The sequence below is a fragment of the Tachypleus tridentatus genome, chromosome 13 (genome assembly GCF_004210375.1).
Source record: "Tachypleus tridentatus isolate NWPU-2018 chromosome 13, ASM421037v1, whole genome shotgun sequence".
Taxonomy (NCBI): domain Eukaryota; kingdom Metazoa; phylum Arthropoda; class Merostomata; order Xiphosura; family Limulidae; genus Tachypleus; species Tachypleus tridentatus.
In genome coordinates this window covers 205142806-205160698 of record NC_134837.1, presented here as the reverse complement: position 1 = coordinate 205160698, position 17893 = coordinate 205142806, and the positions used below count along the sequence as shown (strand labels likewise).

Genomic DNA, 17893 nt, shown 5'->3' with positions numbered 1-17893 from the left:
GGGCCGCCGAGAGTTATTTAATCATGTACATATGAGCTTACATAATATAACTAAACTAAAAATGCAACTTTCTGAGCTTTTTTCATGGCAGTTTTTGATGCACTATGAAAAGGCAAATTGAAAATATTTTGTACAGGCCGTCTGATGGACCGGGCTCTTGGGGTGAATTCCCATTATCGGCGGTCCTGTTAATTTATAGCTTTTATCAGTGACGCTTCATTTTCTAAAGTACAAGAAATAATTTGCCCATACGGGAATTGTGAAATGTTATTAAATATGCCATTCTTGTTGGATATTAGTATCACGTCTTTCCTTGCTATCAGTTGCGACACAAAGGGAAATATACATCAAAGCTCAAGTTTAGAGAACCTCTTGTTGTTAGCGATAAATCCATAACATTCTAGTTATTGCCATATTATCCAGTTGCTCTTGGATGCTGAAATTAATCGACAATAATATTTTGTTTATAAACTTAATTTGAATATGAGAGATAGTTAATTTCTGTTAGAACTAATATAATACTATTAATTTATTATCGTAAGCAGTTAAGTAGCATGGAAATTGATTTTAACTTACTTTCAAGTGTCGAAAATTGATTGTTACTGTAAATACAATAGATTATTGTAAACTAAACTTTTTTTTACATATCTTCATTCACCCACTGGCATAACGGTATGTCTGCGGAGTTAAACGCTAGAAAATGCGTTTTGATACCCATTATGGGGAAAGCATAGATATCCTATTTTGCACCTTTGTGCTTAACTTCAAATAAACCACATCGTCAAACTGTACACTTAATTAAGTTTTGTCGATTCAACACGAATCGATGCATAAAAAAATATTTAAAAGTCACAGTAATTAATTCTTGTCAAACTGATGGTTTTATTCAGGTTCATATTGACGTAAAATATTTTTAATTTTCCAAATAATATATTCCGTCTGTAATGCCCTCCGTTAGTACAGCGGTAAGTCTACGGATTCAAAACGCTAAAATTAGGGGTTCGATTCCCCTCGATGGGCTCAGCAGATAGTCCACTGTGGCTTTGCTATAAGAAAACGCACACCGTCTGTACTGAAGTGCTATAGGTTGTTTAGCAGTTTGTTAATTTTTATTTTCCGTTTTCTAACATTTTTTAAATAGGCAATTACACACGAGATGGCATTATTCCGTGCAATGGTGATCTTAAATATCTCGGCAATTAAAAAACTTTACTTTTAACTTTAATTTGAAGATATATTTTACCTATATCAGAGTTTTATACAGTTGAAAGTTTGAGTAATGAGTGAAGACAGCGATGATTTACTCCAAAAAGCTCTTCCCGTCCTGGATACAGGAGAAGATTTTAATCTTAACATCCCACCTACATCGGGAAATGAATATCTCCGTAGAGTTCAGTATGTATTACTAATGTATTAGTAGTATTACTATTAGTATTATTTCTACTACATTTAGGCTGAGGGCCTAACATACTGTGTTTGATTGTAATACTATAGTAGTAATATTGCTAGTGTAACCTATGAACAATAAAGGACCCATGTTTGCGGAAAATGAAAAACCATAATGTCTCACCAATTAGCGACAAAGAGGTCGAGACACTTATTTTTAATTCAGATTTAAAAGTTCAACAAGAGAGAATATTATTTTTAAAGCAGTTTAATTTGCCCCAAAAATCAAAGTATTTAAGGATATAAAACTGCAGCAAATACGATGGCACAAAAGATGCAACATACTGAACAAGAGATGTACCAGGTTTACTAGTAATGAGAAGTTAATATAATTATGAATTTCTTATGGAAGAAAATATTGTTTATCATTCTTTATCTTGTATGAAATAATGTGAACTGTAAAAGAAGCCCTAGAATGAATTGAAAAAAAAAGAAAAAAAAGGAAAGGCTACATAAATATGAGGATTAGAAATAATAAGGTGGTCAAAATTAAGACTGGTGTAAGTCCATGAAAACTGTTTGGTGTCCAGAAACTAATTGCCAACTCTACATTACTAGCTTGTAAAGAAAGTAACAGAAGATGCTGATACACTAACACTGAAAAATTATTAAATAAGATGAATGAGTTAGAGATAAGAAAAACGATACATTATTGTAATTAATGAAATCTGGCTGATTGATGATGTACAAGTTAGTGAACTGAACATCAGGGGATGTGCAACGATGAGGAAAGATAGCACCAAAGTAATGGTGGGGAATTATATATATGTGTAACATTATATTAACTTTGAGATAAATGATTACTTGGCTAATCCTTTGTTTAATTAGTATCTGTGGCTGAATTTAGATGGTAATAAAGTGGTCTTTGGTTTGGTTTATAGGTATGGTTCTACTGGAACTTGTAACAATAACTTCCTGTTTGCATAGATAGACTAATGGTGTTTTAAAACTGTGAGGCTTTATACAATGTAACATTACATAAGGTGTGGGGGATACATGTTCTGTCTAACAGATTTCTTGAATGCTTGTAGAATGGGTATATGTGTGAGTGTATATTTGAATTTACATGGGCTTGGAGAATTTATATTCCCAGCCTACATGGTTTAGTGATAACTAAAGCTATATAGAAATAGATGATCTGAATATTATGGAACCCTTAGGAAAGAGTGACCATGGAATTATTGTTTTTGATCATAGTGTGTTTTAGGCTGTAGGGGATCCCCCTCAGCAAGAAAAACTAAATTATTACAGATGTAATGAAGAGAGTATAAACTAAATGCTAGATTTAAACTGGGATGTATTGCTTGCAGGTAAAAATGTAGAAGATTCATGGTCTGTTTTTAGTGATAAATAACAGTAATTGTGTCAGTTTAAATGTACCAAAGTATAACAGCACTAATAAAGAAAATATGAAATCTTTGTGGTTTAATAGAGAGGCTGCTAAAGATTTAGGAGACAATACTCATGCTTAGCAAAGATTTAAACTTAGGAAATCTATAAGAAGTTATAAAAAATGTGTAGAATAGAGAAATAAATCTGCAAGAATTACAAGAAGAATAAAATGTAATTTTGAAAACAACTTGTTAAATATATGAAGACAAACAATAGATCATTTTATAAAAGTGTAAACACAAAAACAACAACATCCTGTCAACATTAATGGAGATCTGACACAGAATAGTGAGGGAACAGCACAGGTGCTTAATGAATATTTTGAATCTGTGTTTGAGAAAGAACTGGAAGAGAATGATATAATTTTCTGGTCATTGTTTGGAACTGAAGAAGATAACTGGTTATGCGACTTAAGTGTTGATAGTTACAGCCAAAACAAACGTTTAGACTTGGTTGAAAATAAAGGTGCTTAGTTGATGAAACAAATAAATTAATTCATAGCCATGGAATCTGATAATATCCATTCAGAGATACCAAAATTGTCAACATATCAACTAGCAAAACCCTCAACAACAATTTTTAACAAGACCAGGGAAGGTTCTGTTCTTTCAGTTTACCTCCTCTGGGATCTAAACATCCACCCACGTGTTTGCCATACATGGTGACCGTGAAGGGGAGAAGAAGATTCTGGTAGTTGAGGGGTCCAACCCTAACACACCACTTTGTCCTTGAATTCCTGTAGACGGGCCGCCTTAGTCCCCTTGGCTAGGATCAACCAAGTACCAGTGTTGGATGTTCTCAACAGGTGTTGTGGACATTGTATCTGATGCTGGTGTTTGGGTATAGTGCTCACGAAACCCTGGCATTGCTGTAGTGTTCTTGTTTGGCATTGTGGTGCATCCCCTCGTAGGGCTCCATGGTGGGTGGGGTCAGTGGGAACTGAAATATTCCTTTTTTATTATAAATCATCCAAATAAAAACTTAAATAAAATAGTGAAAAAACACTCCATAGGTAAACGATCACATCTTGAGAATTCTGAGCAGCAATCTTCAACACCTGTTGTGCCTCATTTTCTTATTCTACATTCTCTTTCAGACAAACCTTTAGGGCAAATGTCTCCCTTTTTCATTCAAAAGGGACTAGAGGGACTTGCTGGCTCTCCAAAGTGAGTAAAGAAGCTTCGATCTGGTTACATATTGGTGGAAACATCCACATCTCAACACAGTGAACTCCTCTTCCATTTAAAGGTGATTGGGAATATACCTATTGAGGTTACACCTCATTCTACTTTGAATTCATCACGGGGAGTTATTGTTGAGAGGGACTTGAAGAACGTCCCAGAGTCATAGATTCTTGCTGGTTTCTGCAGTGAGGCATATCTCTACTTGCATAGATGGAATGATGATGCCAACAAATGGCTTCATTTTGACATTTACATCACCACATTCACCTGCCACCATCAAGGCAGGTTATCTTAATTGCAGGGTATGTCCATACATACCAAACCCCCTCGTGTTTCCAGTGTCAGTGGTTTGGTCAGTCAAAGATGATATTCAAAACTGGCTGGCCCATTTCTCTTTAACATCTACTTCTATCCAGTTTTTATGGATATTGGGTCACGTTGATATTCGTGGGAACGAGCCCATTGACATCAAAGTTCAGTCTGTCTGCTCTGGCACTATCACTGCTGTGCTTATTCCATACATTGACTGTGTGTCCTGTATTTAAGGCTTGGCTCAGTGCCAGTTGGCAGTCCACTTGGAGTGAGCAACGTAAAAACAAGCTTTTCCAAATAAAACCCTATATTGGACTTTGACTGTCTTGCTTCTGTAAGAATCAGAAAGAGGAAGTTGTTTTAACTAGACTATGTATTAATCACAGGTTTTTAACTCATCTTTTTTTTTTATCTGGGATTGATGCACCAGTGTGTTGTCTATGTTACACTGAGGTCACAATAAGCCACATTTTACTTTTTTTCCATTGTTATGACTCTCAGCAAAGGCACCATTTTAAACACGTTCTATCCCACAGTTTATCCATAACGTTAGACAGTATTGTTGGTGATGGTGACACTGTCCACCTTGGAATTGTTTTTAGTTTTGTAAAGGTCATTAATCTTTTTTAATGTTATTTAAGTTTTTTAATTTATACATTAGACTTTTTTTTAATGTGATCCCCTTCAATGAATCAAAGTCCATCTAGTTTGATTTGAAATCAGAAAACGTCTGTATCATCAAATAACTTGAAACCAGGACTGGACAAGCTAACTTCAGATAACTAATGGTGATTTTTGTGCTTACCTGTTAGTCTTCCTGGTGAATTATGATAATTACAATGATGCTACAGAAAGTCCTTTACAACTTGTATTACTGTAGTTTTTCTCTTACTGCTGTAGACTGGATGTAAACATTGGTTTTAATGCTATTTATGTTCTTTTTAAACTTTGTTTTGTTTTACGTTAATTTCCTTTTATGAATTTTACTAAATTTACGTTAATTTTAACTTTTAACCGGATGTTTGGTGCAGATAGGCTAGCTGCTTTGTGCCATAAAACACTAAATTAACCAGCCAACCAACCTTCGAATATCTGGATGCCAAGATGTTTTTCATATTGTATAAGGCCTATATAAGACCTCATTTGGAGTATGTTTTACAGTCATGGTCACTATTCCTAAAATAAAAAGAAACAACATATTAGTGTTTTGGAAAGAGTGCAAAGATCCACAAAACTGGTTCCAGAACTTATTGATAAATGATATGAAAGACTGGAGAGAGAAAATCTAATTACACTGGAGGAAAGAAGACATAACTAAAACCTTTAAGAGTATCAAGGGATTTGAAAATATAAATACTGAGAAGTTATAATGAATCTGAGGAAAAATATACAAAATCCATTGTATTGAGGAATAAATAGAAATGTCTGTATATAGAGAGTAGCAAAGAAATGTAATGAAAGAATGAATTATGATAGAATATATTCTGAAGACAATGTTGGTGAATGTTTTCAAGAACAGTTAGGATAAGAATAAATATCTCCTGTAATTGTAAAAGAAGTTTTTACAACTGTTTTTAAAACAGTGATTTAAAATATTATTTGTGGAGAAGCTGGTAACAAGCACTAACAAGTCCACTGAAATTTGTTTATTATTACTGTGAATGACTTTTATATAATAATAATAATAATGACCATTTGACTAATGGCTGTTAGTGTTTATTAATATTCTTAATGGTTCTTGACTGTATTTAGTAAGATCTGTAAACAATTGTTAAATTTTAGTTTACTACAGGTTCATGTCCATAAATGTATTATATAGTTTTAACTACTTATAAATATTAATGATTAAGACCTACTCACTGATATACAGAGGTAGGCATGTCTCTTACTAGTTTAAAAATTCAGATATATTTTTTGCTTTATTTTGAATGACAAAATAGTTTGATATTAATGTACAGAATTATGTGATAAACTTTATTGAAAGCTGATTGTAATCTTTATTAATGTTGTGTTTCAAATACCCAAGTCAATTGCTTGTTGGGAAGTGTGACTTAAGAAACAGTCAGCTGCCTTTTTAATACACTTTTGCAGTAACTAATTTGTAATTTGATGAGAAAAACATAGTATTTTAATAAATTAATACTATGAATTGTTTCACATCAGTCATGGTATTACTGCTTGTACACTTATAAAAGCCATTTACCTATGAATCTAGCTTAATAAATAGATCTGTCAATTGGTAAATGTGAAAAATAATTCCTCAGCATCGTAAACCTCGTCAATAGACACCAGAATTATTAACCTAGTTGGTAGAAAAGCCAAGATACGGCCACTTATGTGTCACCACAAAAATATTAGATATGACATCAAACAAATTCTTATCCAGCATGTGAGAGAAATGTAAATATCTCAAAGTTATTGGGTGAACAATAATATTAGGTTCTCTGGTCTATTGTCTCATCAACAATAAGAACCTTCAAAGAAAGTGAATAAAAAAACTTTATAATGAATATTCTTCACCATTCTCTTTTGTTAACTTTAATTTAGAATATTTTATTTCGTTTTTAAATTGTAATGATCTATACAGAGGCTACTTCTTCCAGACTTTTGATCAGGAAGTTCCAAATTCTTGTAATAAAATGAATAAAACTGATGGTTTATACCTTTCAGGCTAGAAGCCAAGCAGTGTCCATCCGTTGTTGTAGCCAAAATTGACACTGCTCAGTTTTCCAGACAGCAAACCGTAAAAATAAGTAATGTAAGTTACAAACATTTATAAATTTTGTCATCTTACAAATATTTTGAGTGTATGTAAATATTTATATGTATTATATATTGTCATTATGAGTAAAAAACTTACTATCATTATGTTAAATCAGATACCATATTAATTTGCTTTAGTCACAAATCCTCACAAGTTTTCTAGTTATATACAAGAATGTGTATGTTTTGTGTCATAACAAGTTCTCATTTACAGACTCATTATTCTGGTACAAAACCTTTTGTACAAACAAACTTAAATAGCCAGGTTTACACTATGTTTAAAGTTTTTGTATAATCTCAAGTGAGAAAGTTTTATGGTGAAAATGGTTGATTTACTTTAGAACATCATATCTTAATCTTATTTTTATTCACACTTGCTACTCTTAAAAGAGCATTTTTGAATTACATTGACATTCATAAAGAACAAAACCTTCACTACAATTTTTTGATAAATCACACTTTTAAGTAAATCCTTAATCCTTTAAGCAGTGGCCAACTTTGTACTGGATTTGATCTAAATTCTGGACAAAGTAACTTGCCTGAGTTATACAAGTAAATGGTGTCATAATTTTAAGTATGAACACAACAGTAAAACAAAACTGAAACCAAATCCTCTACAAATAGGAAATATGTGTAGAGATAAACTATTTGTTTGTTTGACCATTTGGTATAAAGAGTTTAAAGTCCCTCAAAAGTAAATTGAAAATTGTTTATTTCATTACTCTTTTTAGTTTTAAGGTTAGGATATTTATATTATTGGACTGTATTTGATTTAATTTTTTTTTGTAAAACCTTGTTTCTGTAATTTTACTCATTTTACATTGATATATGAGGGTGTTTCAGAAACTAAAAACAATTGATATATGAAATGTGATGGTGGTTCTGCATTCAATGACATAAACAAGGAGAGGTCCCTCGGAGTCCCAAAACAAAATAAACAGGTTATGAATTTTTTGAATGTTGAATGTTTTTTCTACATGTTCCATCTTTTGTTTTCATAATAACATAATCATATTCAAAATGCAAATTTTATGAAAACCTCAAATATAAAAAAAATTAACATAATGTTTATTTTTCTAACATTCTTTTCTTAAAAAAAAGTTTTGAAGAATTAAAATGTTTTAAACACCTTTTGTATTTGTTGAAAATTTACAAGAGAAATATTTGTAGATTTTCTAAATATAAACTAGAATATAGTTAAACGTAAACTTTTGAATTTGAACTTTGAATTAATTGTATTTTTACTTTTCACTGAAAGTTTCTCTTACTGTTTCTTTAGGGTCAAATATTTAAAGTGAAATTTTGTTGTTGTTGTTTACTGAGTAAATGAGAAACCATTTTAGGAATAATTCAGAAACACTTTACACTAAATCTCCACCAGGTGAATTTTCAGTTTTACATAAATGAGGCAAGTTTTTCCTAAATAACAAAAGGTGTGTATAATATAAATGTTTATATAACTACTCTTGTTCCTTAAGGGTAGTGGCCTGTCTCCTGCACCAAAAGGATACGCTCCTTTTCAACACTGGCAAAAGCAACAAGTAGCTGACTTTTCTAAGACACGACAGGTGGGTGTTTAGTCTATAATAAAACTCAGTCTTCATGTCCATTACATGTACTGGACAGTCAAGTGACTTGCTCCAGGCAAAAGGTTTCTATGAGCCATATTAAATGTTTATAATAAAGCTTGAAAAATACTGATGTTTATATTTTACCCGTAGGTGAATGGTTACAAATATTCCTTACGTACTCTACAAAAATCTGATGTATTATGGCTAGAGAAAAATTAAAGTTCTTTATTTTATGTTAGATGTAACTAAACTATACTGGTCTACAACAGCTCACAGTTCTTTATTTTATGTTAGATGTAACTAAACTATACTGATTGACAACAGTTAACAGTTCTTGAATTTATGTTAGCTATAACCATTTAAGGCGTAGCTATTTTGTTATTGTTTTAAGACTTGTTTGTCATAAATAAAAATACTGTTTTTGTAAGGGGTTGTATAGATAAGTTTGGTTTTAATGGGTCAAATTAATATGAAGAGCAGTGGTAATGTTACTTATTTGTCAAATAAAACAAAAGATTATGTCTAAATTATTGGTGTAGAATAAAGGTTAAGGTGAAAACAATATCTGAAGTTATTGTTGTACATCCATATATATATATATATATATAGAAATAAAAGCTTCACATGATGGTATTAAGGTCGTTTATTTGCAGTTACGTGTAGCACCAGAAGTTGCTGGAATTTCCAATTAAGAATAGGCAAAATATTTTTAAATATAAAAAGGTTTTATTACAAATATGCTTTTTGGACGTTGACGTTGACTTATTTACAAGCTTCAAAATGGTTTTATCAGGACAAGTTATGTATACTAACTGTGTGTTAATTAGTATTACATTTAAAAATAGTTTACTGTGGTTTTACAGAATAGTGTCAAATTCTAGCTGTAGTTCAACTTCAGTGGTGCTGTTTAATAACCATTAAAACTTTTGGGTTTTGAGCATCCTTTAATCTGGGTACTTGTTAAATGTTTAATGAATTTTCCCAATGTTAAATGTATCTAAGTTTCACTGACCACACTATTCTTCTCTGTAGAAACTGGCAGCCTACAAAGCCAGGATGGCAAAACAGAAAAAAACACTAAAACCTCCAGTTGTATTGGTAAGTTTCTTTTTGGCTCTTTGTACAAATGTTACTTTTCCAGTGTACAAACAATTAATCTTCCCAGAACTTTCTAATAAACAAGTTTCCACATTGACTGAGTACCAAGAGTAGAGTATTGAGCTATTATCTAAGTGATCTGTTTGTCAGGGTTAAACATATTGTATAGTATGGTGACCAAGCTAAACCTGTGTATTTAAACATTTGGTTTGTGACTAATGAGAGTATATATTCATAAACAGATATAAATAACTCTATACTAGCTTTAGATAGAATTGTTACTGTTACCTTTATAACATCATGTGTTGTCATCCAGTTCTCTTCTTCTCAAAAGTTCACTGAGATCAACAGAATTGTTTTAAAGTTCGCTTGTACTGTTGCGTGAGTTACCACAGTTGTGTCATGAAGTATCAGTAATTGTCTGCTTTTTGAACTTTCAATAATCACAAAATTCACACAGGCAAATTTAATTAGTGTAGAACACCCTTTGTATCTCCATCAAACTGTTTATATCATTTTAACACATTAACCATTAGGTGTAGCTAGAACACACAATTCTGAATAGCTTCATGAATAAAACCAAAAAAAAGGATAAGAAAACTAAACTAACATTTATTTCTCATTTTCCTATGTTTAATTGACTGTTTTTTAATCTATCCATTTGTTTTATTTTACTGGTAAGATCATCAAATTACATGCTCAAGTCACATGTTTATCCTGGTATGATAAACGTTGCAACAAATGAACAGTGAGTAGAGGTAATTAACTTTTTAATGTTTCTCATTTACTAGTTATGTTAATATTATGTCTAAATTATGTATATATTTTGATTAACTCTGTAGGTGTTATATTTTAGTATCAAAGTTATTGTACATAATTTGTTTATGGTTGAGAGTTTGTCTGTTGGTAGACAGGTTACCAGTATTGCTTACAATTTGTAGGAATGGGTGTGAAATTTGTATATTCACAGAATATAGGAAGCTTTCATTATCTTTTTAAAGTTACAGTTTTATTAAAGTTAGTAAAAATGTTTGATACAGCCCAAAGCAGAGGATGACATTGGCTGGTGCCAGCTGTGTTTTGGCAAGGCATGGGCCACACATCTACGTAAGCAAGTCCGGGGACCACCAACACCTGTTGAAATAGAAGGAGCTGAACCTAATGTAGATGTTGGGGGAATGCCACCTCTTCTCAGTATTGTTGTTTCTATGTCGCAGGTAATGGGTGATTCCTCTTTCTTTGTATAATGAAATATACTTCCAATAATGTTCTGGTTTGTCAATACTTATATTAATAAACTTACATTTAGAAATGCACTTCTGATATATTTCTGGTTTAATAATAAGTAGAGTATTAAATTTTTGTTTTGGTCTTCATATGTTTAATAACTGAGTGCTAAACTTCTCAATCTAACTGAATTTGGTAAGCCTAATTAATCCTGGCAAAGCTTGAAGAGACGTGTCTAAGTAGAAATATCTTAAATGTCATATTTAACTACAACATAGCTTTAATGAGTTTAATTTTTTAAGAAAGTTAGATTTGTAAATTAGGAATTGCAGGTTTTTCAAAAAAGTATTAACTACAGAAAACTGGCCACCTACCTTAACCTTTCCTCATAATACTGTTCGATTAAACTTTCAAGATGTTTCACACAAAATAATTCAGGCAGCCACATACTTTTGTTAGTAGAAGTCTCTTCTCACAGGCAAATATTGAACTTTGTCTAAGGTGAAGGCTTGACATATAGACTTGATTCACTTGAAACAGTCCCTTACATTTTTAGGACTAAATGCTTGACTTGATTCACTTGAAACAGTCCCTTACATTTTTAGGACTAAATGCTTGACTTGATTCACTTGAAACAGTCCCTTACATTTTTAGGACTAAATGCTTGACTTGATTCACTTGAACCAGTCCCTTACATTTTTAGGACTAAATGCTTGACTTGATTCACTTCAACCAGTCCCCTACATTTTTAGGACTAAATGCTGGACTTGATTCACTTCAACCAGTCCCCTACATTTTTAGGACTAAATGCTGGACTTGATTCACTTCAACCAGTCCCCTACATTTTTAGGACTAAATGCATGACTTGATTCACTTCAACCAGTCCCCTACATTTTTAGGACTAAATGCTTGACTTGATTCACCTGAACCAGTCCCTTACATTTTTAGGACTAAATGCTTGACTTGATTCACTTGAAACAGTCCCCTACATTTTTAGGACTAAATGCTTGACTTGATTCACTTCAACCAGTCCCTTACATTTTTAGGACTAAATGCTTGACTTGATTCACCTGAACCAGTCCCTTATATTTTTAGAACTAAATGCTTGACTTGATTCACTTGAACCAGTCCCATACATTTTTAGAACTAAATGCTTGACTTGATTCACTTGAACCAGTCCCATACATTTTTAGGACTAAATGCTTGACTTGATTCACTTGAACCAGTCCCTTAAATTTTTAGGTCTAAATGCTTGACTTGATTCTCTTCAACCAGTCCGCTACATTTTTAGGACTATGCGTGAAACATTAATAAATCTTGACGATATGATGCACTTACAAATCAATTGTGACTATGTAAAGCTGAACCTTAATATTTAGAGAGATACAAATTAACTTTCATTTGTGATTTACTGGTAGAATTAGGATATGTAGGCAGCTGATTAATATGGCACCTATTTATAAGAAGAAACACTTGTTAAAGTATATAATAGTAGATATAGAATTAACACATTTATCTGCATTTTACACAAGATTGGTTCTTGTATAAAATAATTCTGTTTCTGTTGTTAGTCAAATGTTGTATTTATTTATCTCTCCTAACTGCTCATATAGCTAATCAGTATTTTCAAATACTGACTAACATATTATGTTGAATACAAGATATGAAGTTTTAACACCAAACAATGATTTTGTTTCCTTCAAAATGTCATTGATTTAGTCCTATACTACATATCTAAATCCTTTGTTTTATAGTGTAGGTTTCATCTGTTCTTTTTCAACAGTGAAAGATGGGATATTTCAATAAAATACACATCCTGTATGTAAGAATACTCAAGACCAATGAACAGACCCAATGATACCTACAGTAGTTTCATATTGAAATAAGCTTTATAAGTCAAATGGGGATAAGGCAAAGTATATTAAATATTTTTTGTGACTCTCACCTCAGTCCAGTATCTTGATTCTGTTTGTGGTCCTCTGGTGGTGTTTACAATAAATAGCTCTTTGTGAAGATAGAATTTTAAATATGGGGATACAAAATAACGTGAAGAACAGATTAAATTGAAGTAGAACATGTTACATTTTCATTTCTGTATATTAACAAACTTTGTTAATAACCTAGTTGTGAGTATGGAATTGTTTGTCTTCGTATACAGCCAATGATACAACAAGTTATACATTACCATATTAACTGGTTGGAAGTGACAGGATTTACCTCACAACAGGTATGTGTTTTTTTTCCCTCCATTTGAAATTAACTATGATATCATTACCAGGATTGATTAGTGTTTGTGTGGGTGATACAATTTTTGTTTGTAGGCCATTAATATATGTAATACTTGCAAGTAAGCTTGTATGTAACTTTGTGAAATGATAACTTAATACAAAGAAAACAACTAATCCAGTCTTGAGGTACCACTATCTGGTATCATACATCTGTATTTCAGTTTCTGATGAAGTTTCATATATAGTTCAAAAATCATGAACTGTAAAGTCACCTTTTTTTTAGGGTCGGTGGTTCTATGCTTTACTCTCTTGTTTGGAGAAGCCCCTAACTCCTGAAGCGTGTTCGTCTCTTCGGTCTCTGGCTAGAGCGTGTGCTAACTTACGTGCATCATTAGTAAGTTCAGTCAAGACTTTTGTTGTTGTTTTTCAAAATGTTCCTGTCCCTATTGTTTTCTGATTACATAAAATCAAGTTTACTGTATTATAGATGTTGAAATTATAACTCAAAAGGTAATAAATATTTCATTATTTATGGGTTGTGTTTTATGTGATCATTGTGGTATAATGAAAGCTAGCTCAGCAATGTTTATGGTGTTAATTTGCCTCTGAATGTCTGTCACTCTGTTATAAAATGCAACACAAAACAAGTGTATTGTATTATTCTACAATAGTACACTGATAACATACAACCAATACAACTACTCTCTGCTGTTCGCTAGTTTGTTCTTTTAATTCTTGTAAAAAATAGACCTTTTGAAGAATGGCCTTCTTTATAAACACTTGTATTTGTGTCAAGTTTAAGTGGTTTTTTTTTGTTTTCAAGATTACATAATTTGGAACTTCTGTCTTTTTATGTCTCTCTGCAAAGCCTGATACTTTATTATAAGTATATCTTATTCATGCTTTAAAACTACTATACAAATCTTTGCCATAAAGTTTAACTAAATATTATATCTTAAAGAAGTGGTGGTTATGTTTACAATGTTTATACATTATGACAACAACGTTTAGTTAATAAAGACTACAGTAATATAGTGTAGCCAGTAATTCATTAATAAAATCTGTTTAATGTTTAGTACTTACATTTATTTGTTGAACCCCCATTTTTGTGTTAAATTTGGAATGTGTTAGTAACAAATCAGTCATGTTAATTAATAATTTCTAATCGCATCCAGCTACCTAATTAGAATGAAATAGAAAGTACACCTGGTAACTTTTATAGCTCACAGAGTATACTCTTACATTTCTTGTTATAAAAATTAGTATGTGTTTTTTTTCAGCTATCATCAATAAAACCATAAAACCAGATAAATGGTTTGGCTAGCTTAGCTGTAGGTTAGTTGTAAATCCATTGAACTTATTGTACAAGTTTCTCAAAACATTAAAACTTCTTTCTAGGAAACTAAAGAAGACCCTAGACTGATACCGTTGAACCTGTTGATATGTTTAGTTGCGAGATACTTTGACCAAGGGGATCTTGCCGATAAGACGTAAACTTTTAGCAGAAGAATATAAGAATGAGAGGAAACATATGAAATAACTCACTGTTGACCAGGCATAACCCTACAAAGTAAACCTGAAGTGTATATCAATCATGCTGGATTATGGAAAGCATTCGATGCTGGTCAAAAGAGAAGAAAGTATCGTTTACACATTTTAATAATAAATGTTTTACATGTTTAGAAACATTCAAATAAAACAAACTGTAAATGATGGTACAATGTTTTATTTTATTAGTATATGAAACAGTGATGTCTCCAGTTAAAGAAAAATACATTTGATGTTATAAGGTTGTTTAGTATTAAAATGTTTTATAGGCCAACAGGAAATACAAAAATTAAATAATGAATATTTTAAACTTTTTGCAATGGACTATACAATCATTTCCCTATTACTTCAAACCTTAGTCAGCATTAAGAACATTTACAAGTCCTTCCATTACCAAGTTAAATATTATCTGTCTTTTATTGCATAAAGTTGGAGAAAAGTAATCGGAATTTTTAATCAAACTTTGTGTTGTAATCTTCATTTGTTAATCGTTATTTTCTTGAAACAAGACGTGAGAGTAAATAAGTTATATTTTTAAATATTTTTATCATCGTATTTAAGGATGTATCCATTAAGGTTTGCTGGGAACTTGAAAATAATAGACACGTGATAAAAACTGTTTCAATATTGTTTTCTCAAGACTAAGACATTTTTCTTGAAAATTTTTACATTGTAATTATATAAATTATTTTCCATAAATTAGTGGACTTGTTATAAAAACTTGTACAATATTCTGGAGGAAGCAGGAGTTTTGTTCAACTTGTGTTGTACTTCATAATGGCCCGGCATAGCAGGTGGTTAAGATGCTCGACTCGTAATCTGAGGGTCTCATGTTTGAATCCCATCACCCCAAACGTGCTTGCCCTTTCAGCTGTGGGAGCATTATAATGTGATGGTCAATTCCCCTATTCATTGGTAAAAGAATAGCCCAAAAGTTGGTGGTGGGTGATGATGACTAGCTGCCTGCTCTCTAGTTTTACACTGCTAAATCAGGGATGGCTAGTGCAGATAGCCCTTGTGTAGCTTTGCACAAAATTCAAAACAAACAATGCTTCATAAAACTTGAAACAATTTATGTTCAGTTGTCTAACCATAAGATTGTTTTATTTACAGATTTGAAGTTTTGTTTTTGGTATTGCTATTAATAAGAATGCAAACAGTAATTTCAAGTTTGTAAATAATGTAAACAATATTATGATGTAAAAAACTGGACACAGACTGTATATTGAGCATGGATGGAGAGACACTTTTCAGGTATATTTAGTATTACTTTAATTCCTACACTAAATTATCCACCATCAGGGGCTTCAGCTTTGCACTGGGGCCTTTCGTACTTCTCCAGTCCAAAGATTGTATGTGAAGTCCCATGAACCCCCTCTGTATATTTGCCGTTTGCAACTGTCTCTTGTGTATGCTTCCAGACTTCGCTCTTTACCACAGTATCATACTTGGGGTTGTGTTTTCCATCCTCATTGGGCCACACTTTTCTATAATAGAAAATCTGCCATTGTTCCTTTTAGCCTTTGTATTTGGGCACAATAGAAAAATTGGATATATCTTTGAATAGCATAGCAGTATCAAGAGTTCGGCCTCTTCCACCATGGCTAATTACTATCCCCAGCTGTGACCTATCTTTGAGTCATCTAACGAAGGCTGGTACTCCCGATTGGAAATATTGGTCTTTATTTGCTGAACATCTTTCAAACAATCCATATATTCCCATATATACAGATGGTTCCAAATTAGATGATTCTGTAGGTTGTGCCGTGGTTTGTTACAGTTCGGTTGCAGCATACAGAATCCCCTCTACAGTTTCTGTGTTCACTGCTGAATTGTATGCCATTTCTCTTGCTCTGAATCATATTGAAACTATGCAATATACGAATTGTACGATCTATACTGATTCACTCAGCTGTCTATTGGCCCTGGATCTCAACATCCACCCACGTGTTTGCCATGGGCGGTAACCCATGAAGGGGAGGAGAAGATCCTGGTGGTTGAGGGGTCCAACCCTAACACACCACTTTGGCCTTGAATTCCTTTAGTTGGGTGACCTTGGGTCAATCAACTGGTCCAGTTCTCACCAGGTGTTGTGGACATTGTATCTGATGTGGGTGTTTGGGTATAATGCTTACGAAACTGGCGTTGCTACAGTGCCCTTGTTAGACATTGTAGTGCGTCCCCTCGTAGGGCTCCATGGTGGGTGGGGTCAGTGGGCACCAACATTTTCCTTTTTTCATTATGGATACTCCAATTAGAAATCTTAATAAAATAATGAAAAACAGTCTATAGGTAAACGACCACATCTTGAAGATTCTAAGCAGCAATCCTCACCATCTGTACCACCTGTTGTACCTCATTTTCTTATATTGCATTTACTTTCAGGCAAATCTTTAGGGCAAATGTCTCCCTTTTTCATTCAGAAAGGACTAAAGGGACTTGCTGGCTCTCCAAAGTCCGTAAAGAAGCTTTGATCTGGTGACATATTGGTGGAAACATCATTCTACACCCATTTCGCCTATACATAAATAAAAATGGCCACCTTGATACAATGGAACTGTTGAGGTTTACATTCTAATCTGGATGACATCAAAACACTGATTACTTCCTACCGTTCTGTTTATCTTTCTTTACAGGAAACATTTCTGAAACCTGCCGATACAGTCACCTTTCGGTGAGTTTCTCTGTACAGAAATGATAGGCTTTGTGATGGACGAGTGCATGTAGTGGTGGCACTTTCGTTAATTAGGATGTGTCCACCGTGTCTTTGCCACTCAACACACTTGGAGGCCATAGCCATCTGTGTTTCATTGGGTCATACCGTCACTGTTTGTTGTCTCTATCTATCCCCTGGATAGACTTTTAATGATCAATCAGACCTTGATGCTCTCATTGAACAGTTGCTCTGGGACTTTAATGGGCGTCATCCCCTCTGGGGATGTGCCGATATTGATGGGAGGGGCACTCTGTAGAGCGTATGCTCTCTGATCACAATCTTTCTCTTTTCAATACTGGTTCTTCCACTTACTTTCATGCACCTAGTCAGTCCTTTACTGTATTGATCTCTCGGTTTGCTCCCCTTCATTATTTTCCCATTTTTCATGGAGGGTTGACAGTAATCCAC

General features: G+C 32.9%; 1 protein-coding gene across 1 annotated transcript; it reads left to right on the top strand.

The window, feature by feature from the left end:
- Window positions 1–1139: 1139 nt before the first annotated feature.
- Window positions 1140–14939, top strand: Gem2 (Gemin 2). The gene is made up of 8 exons (XM_076481659.1): window positions 1140–1395; window positions 7005–7092; window positions 8576–8665; window positions 9701–9766; window positions 10807–10983; window positions 13152–13220; window positions 13505–13615; window positions 14620–14939. Exons 1-8 carry the CDS (start codon window positions 1280–1282, stop codon window positions 14713–14715), a joined length of 813 nt encoding a protein of 270 aa, XP_076337774.1. The 5' UTR covers window positions 1140–1279; the 3' UTR covers window positions 14716–14939.
- Window positions 14940–17893: the final 2954 nt, after the last annotated feature.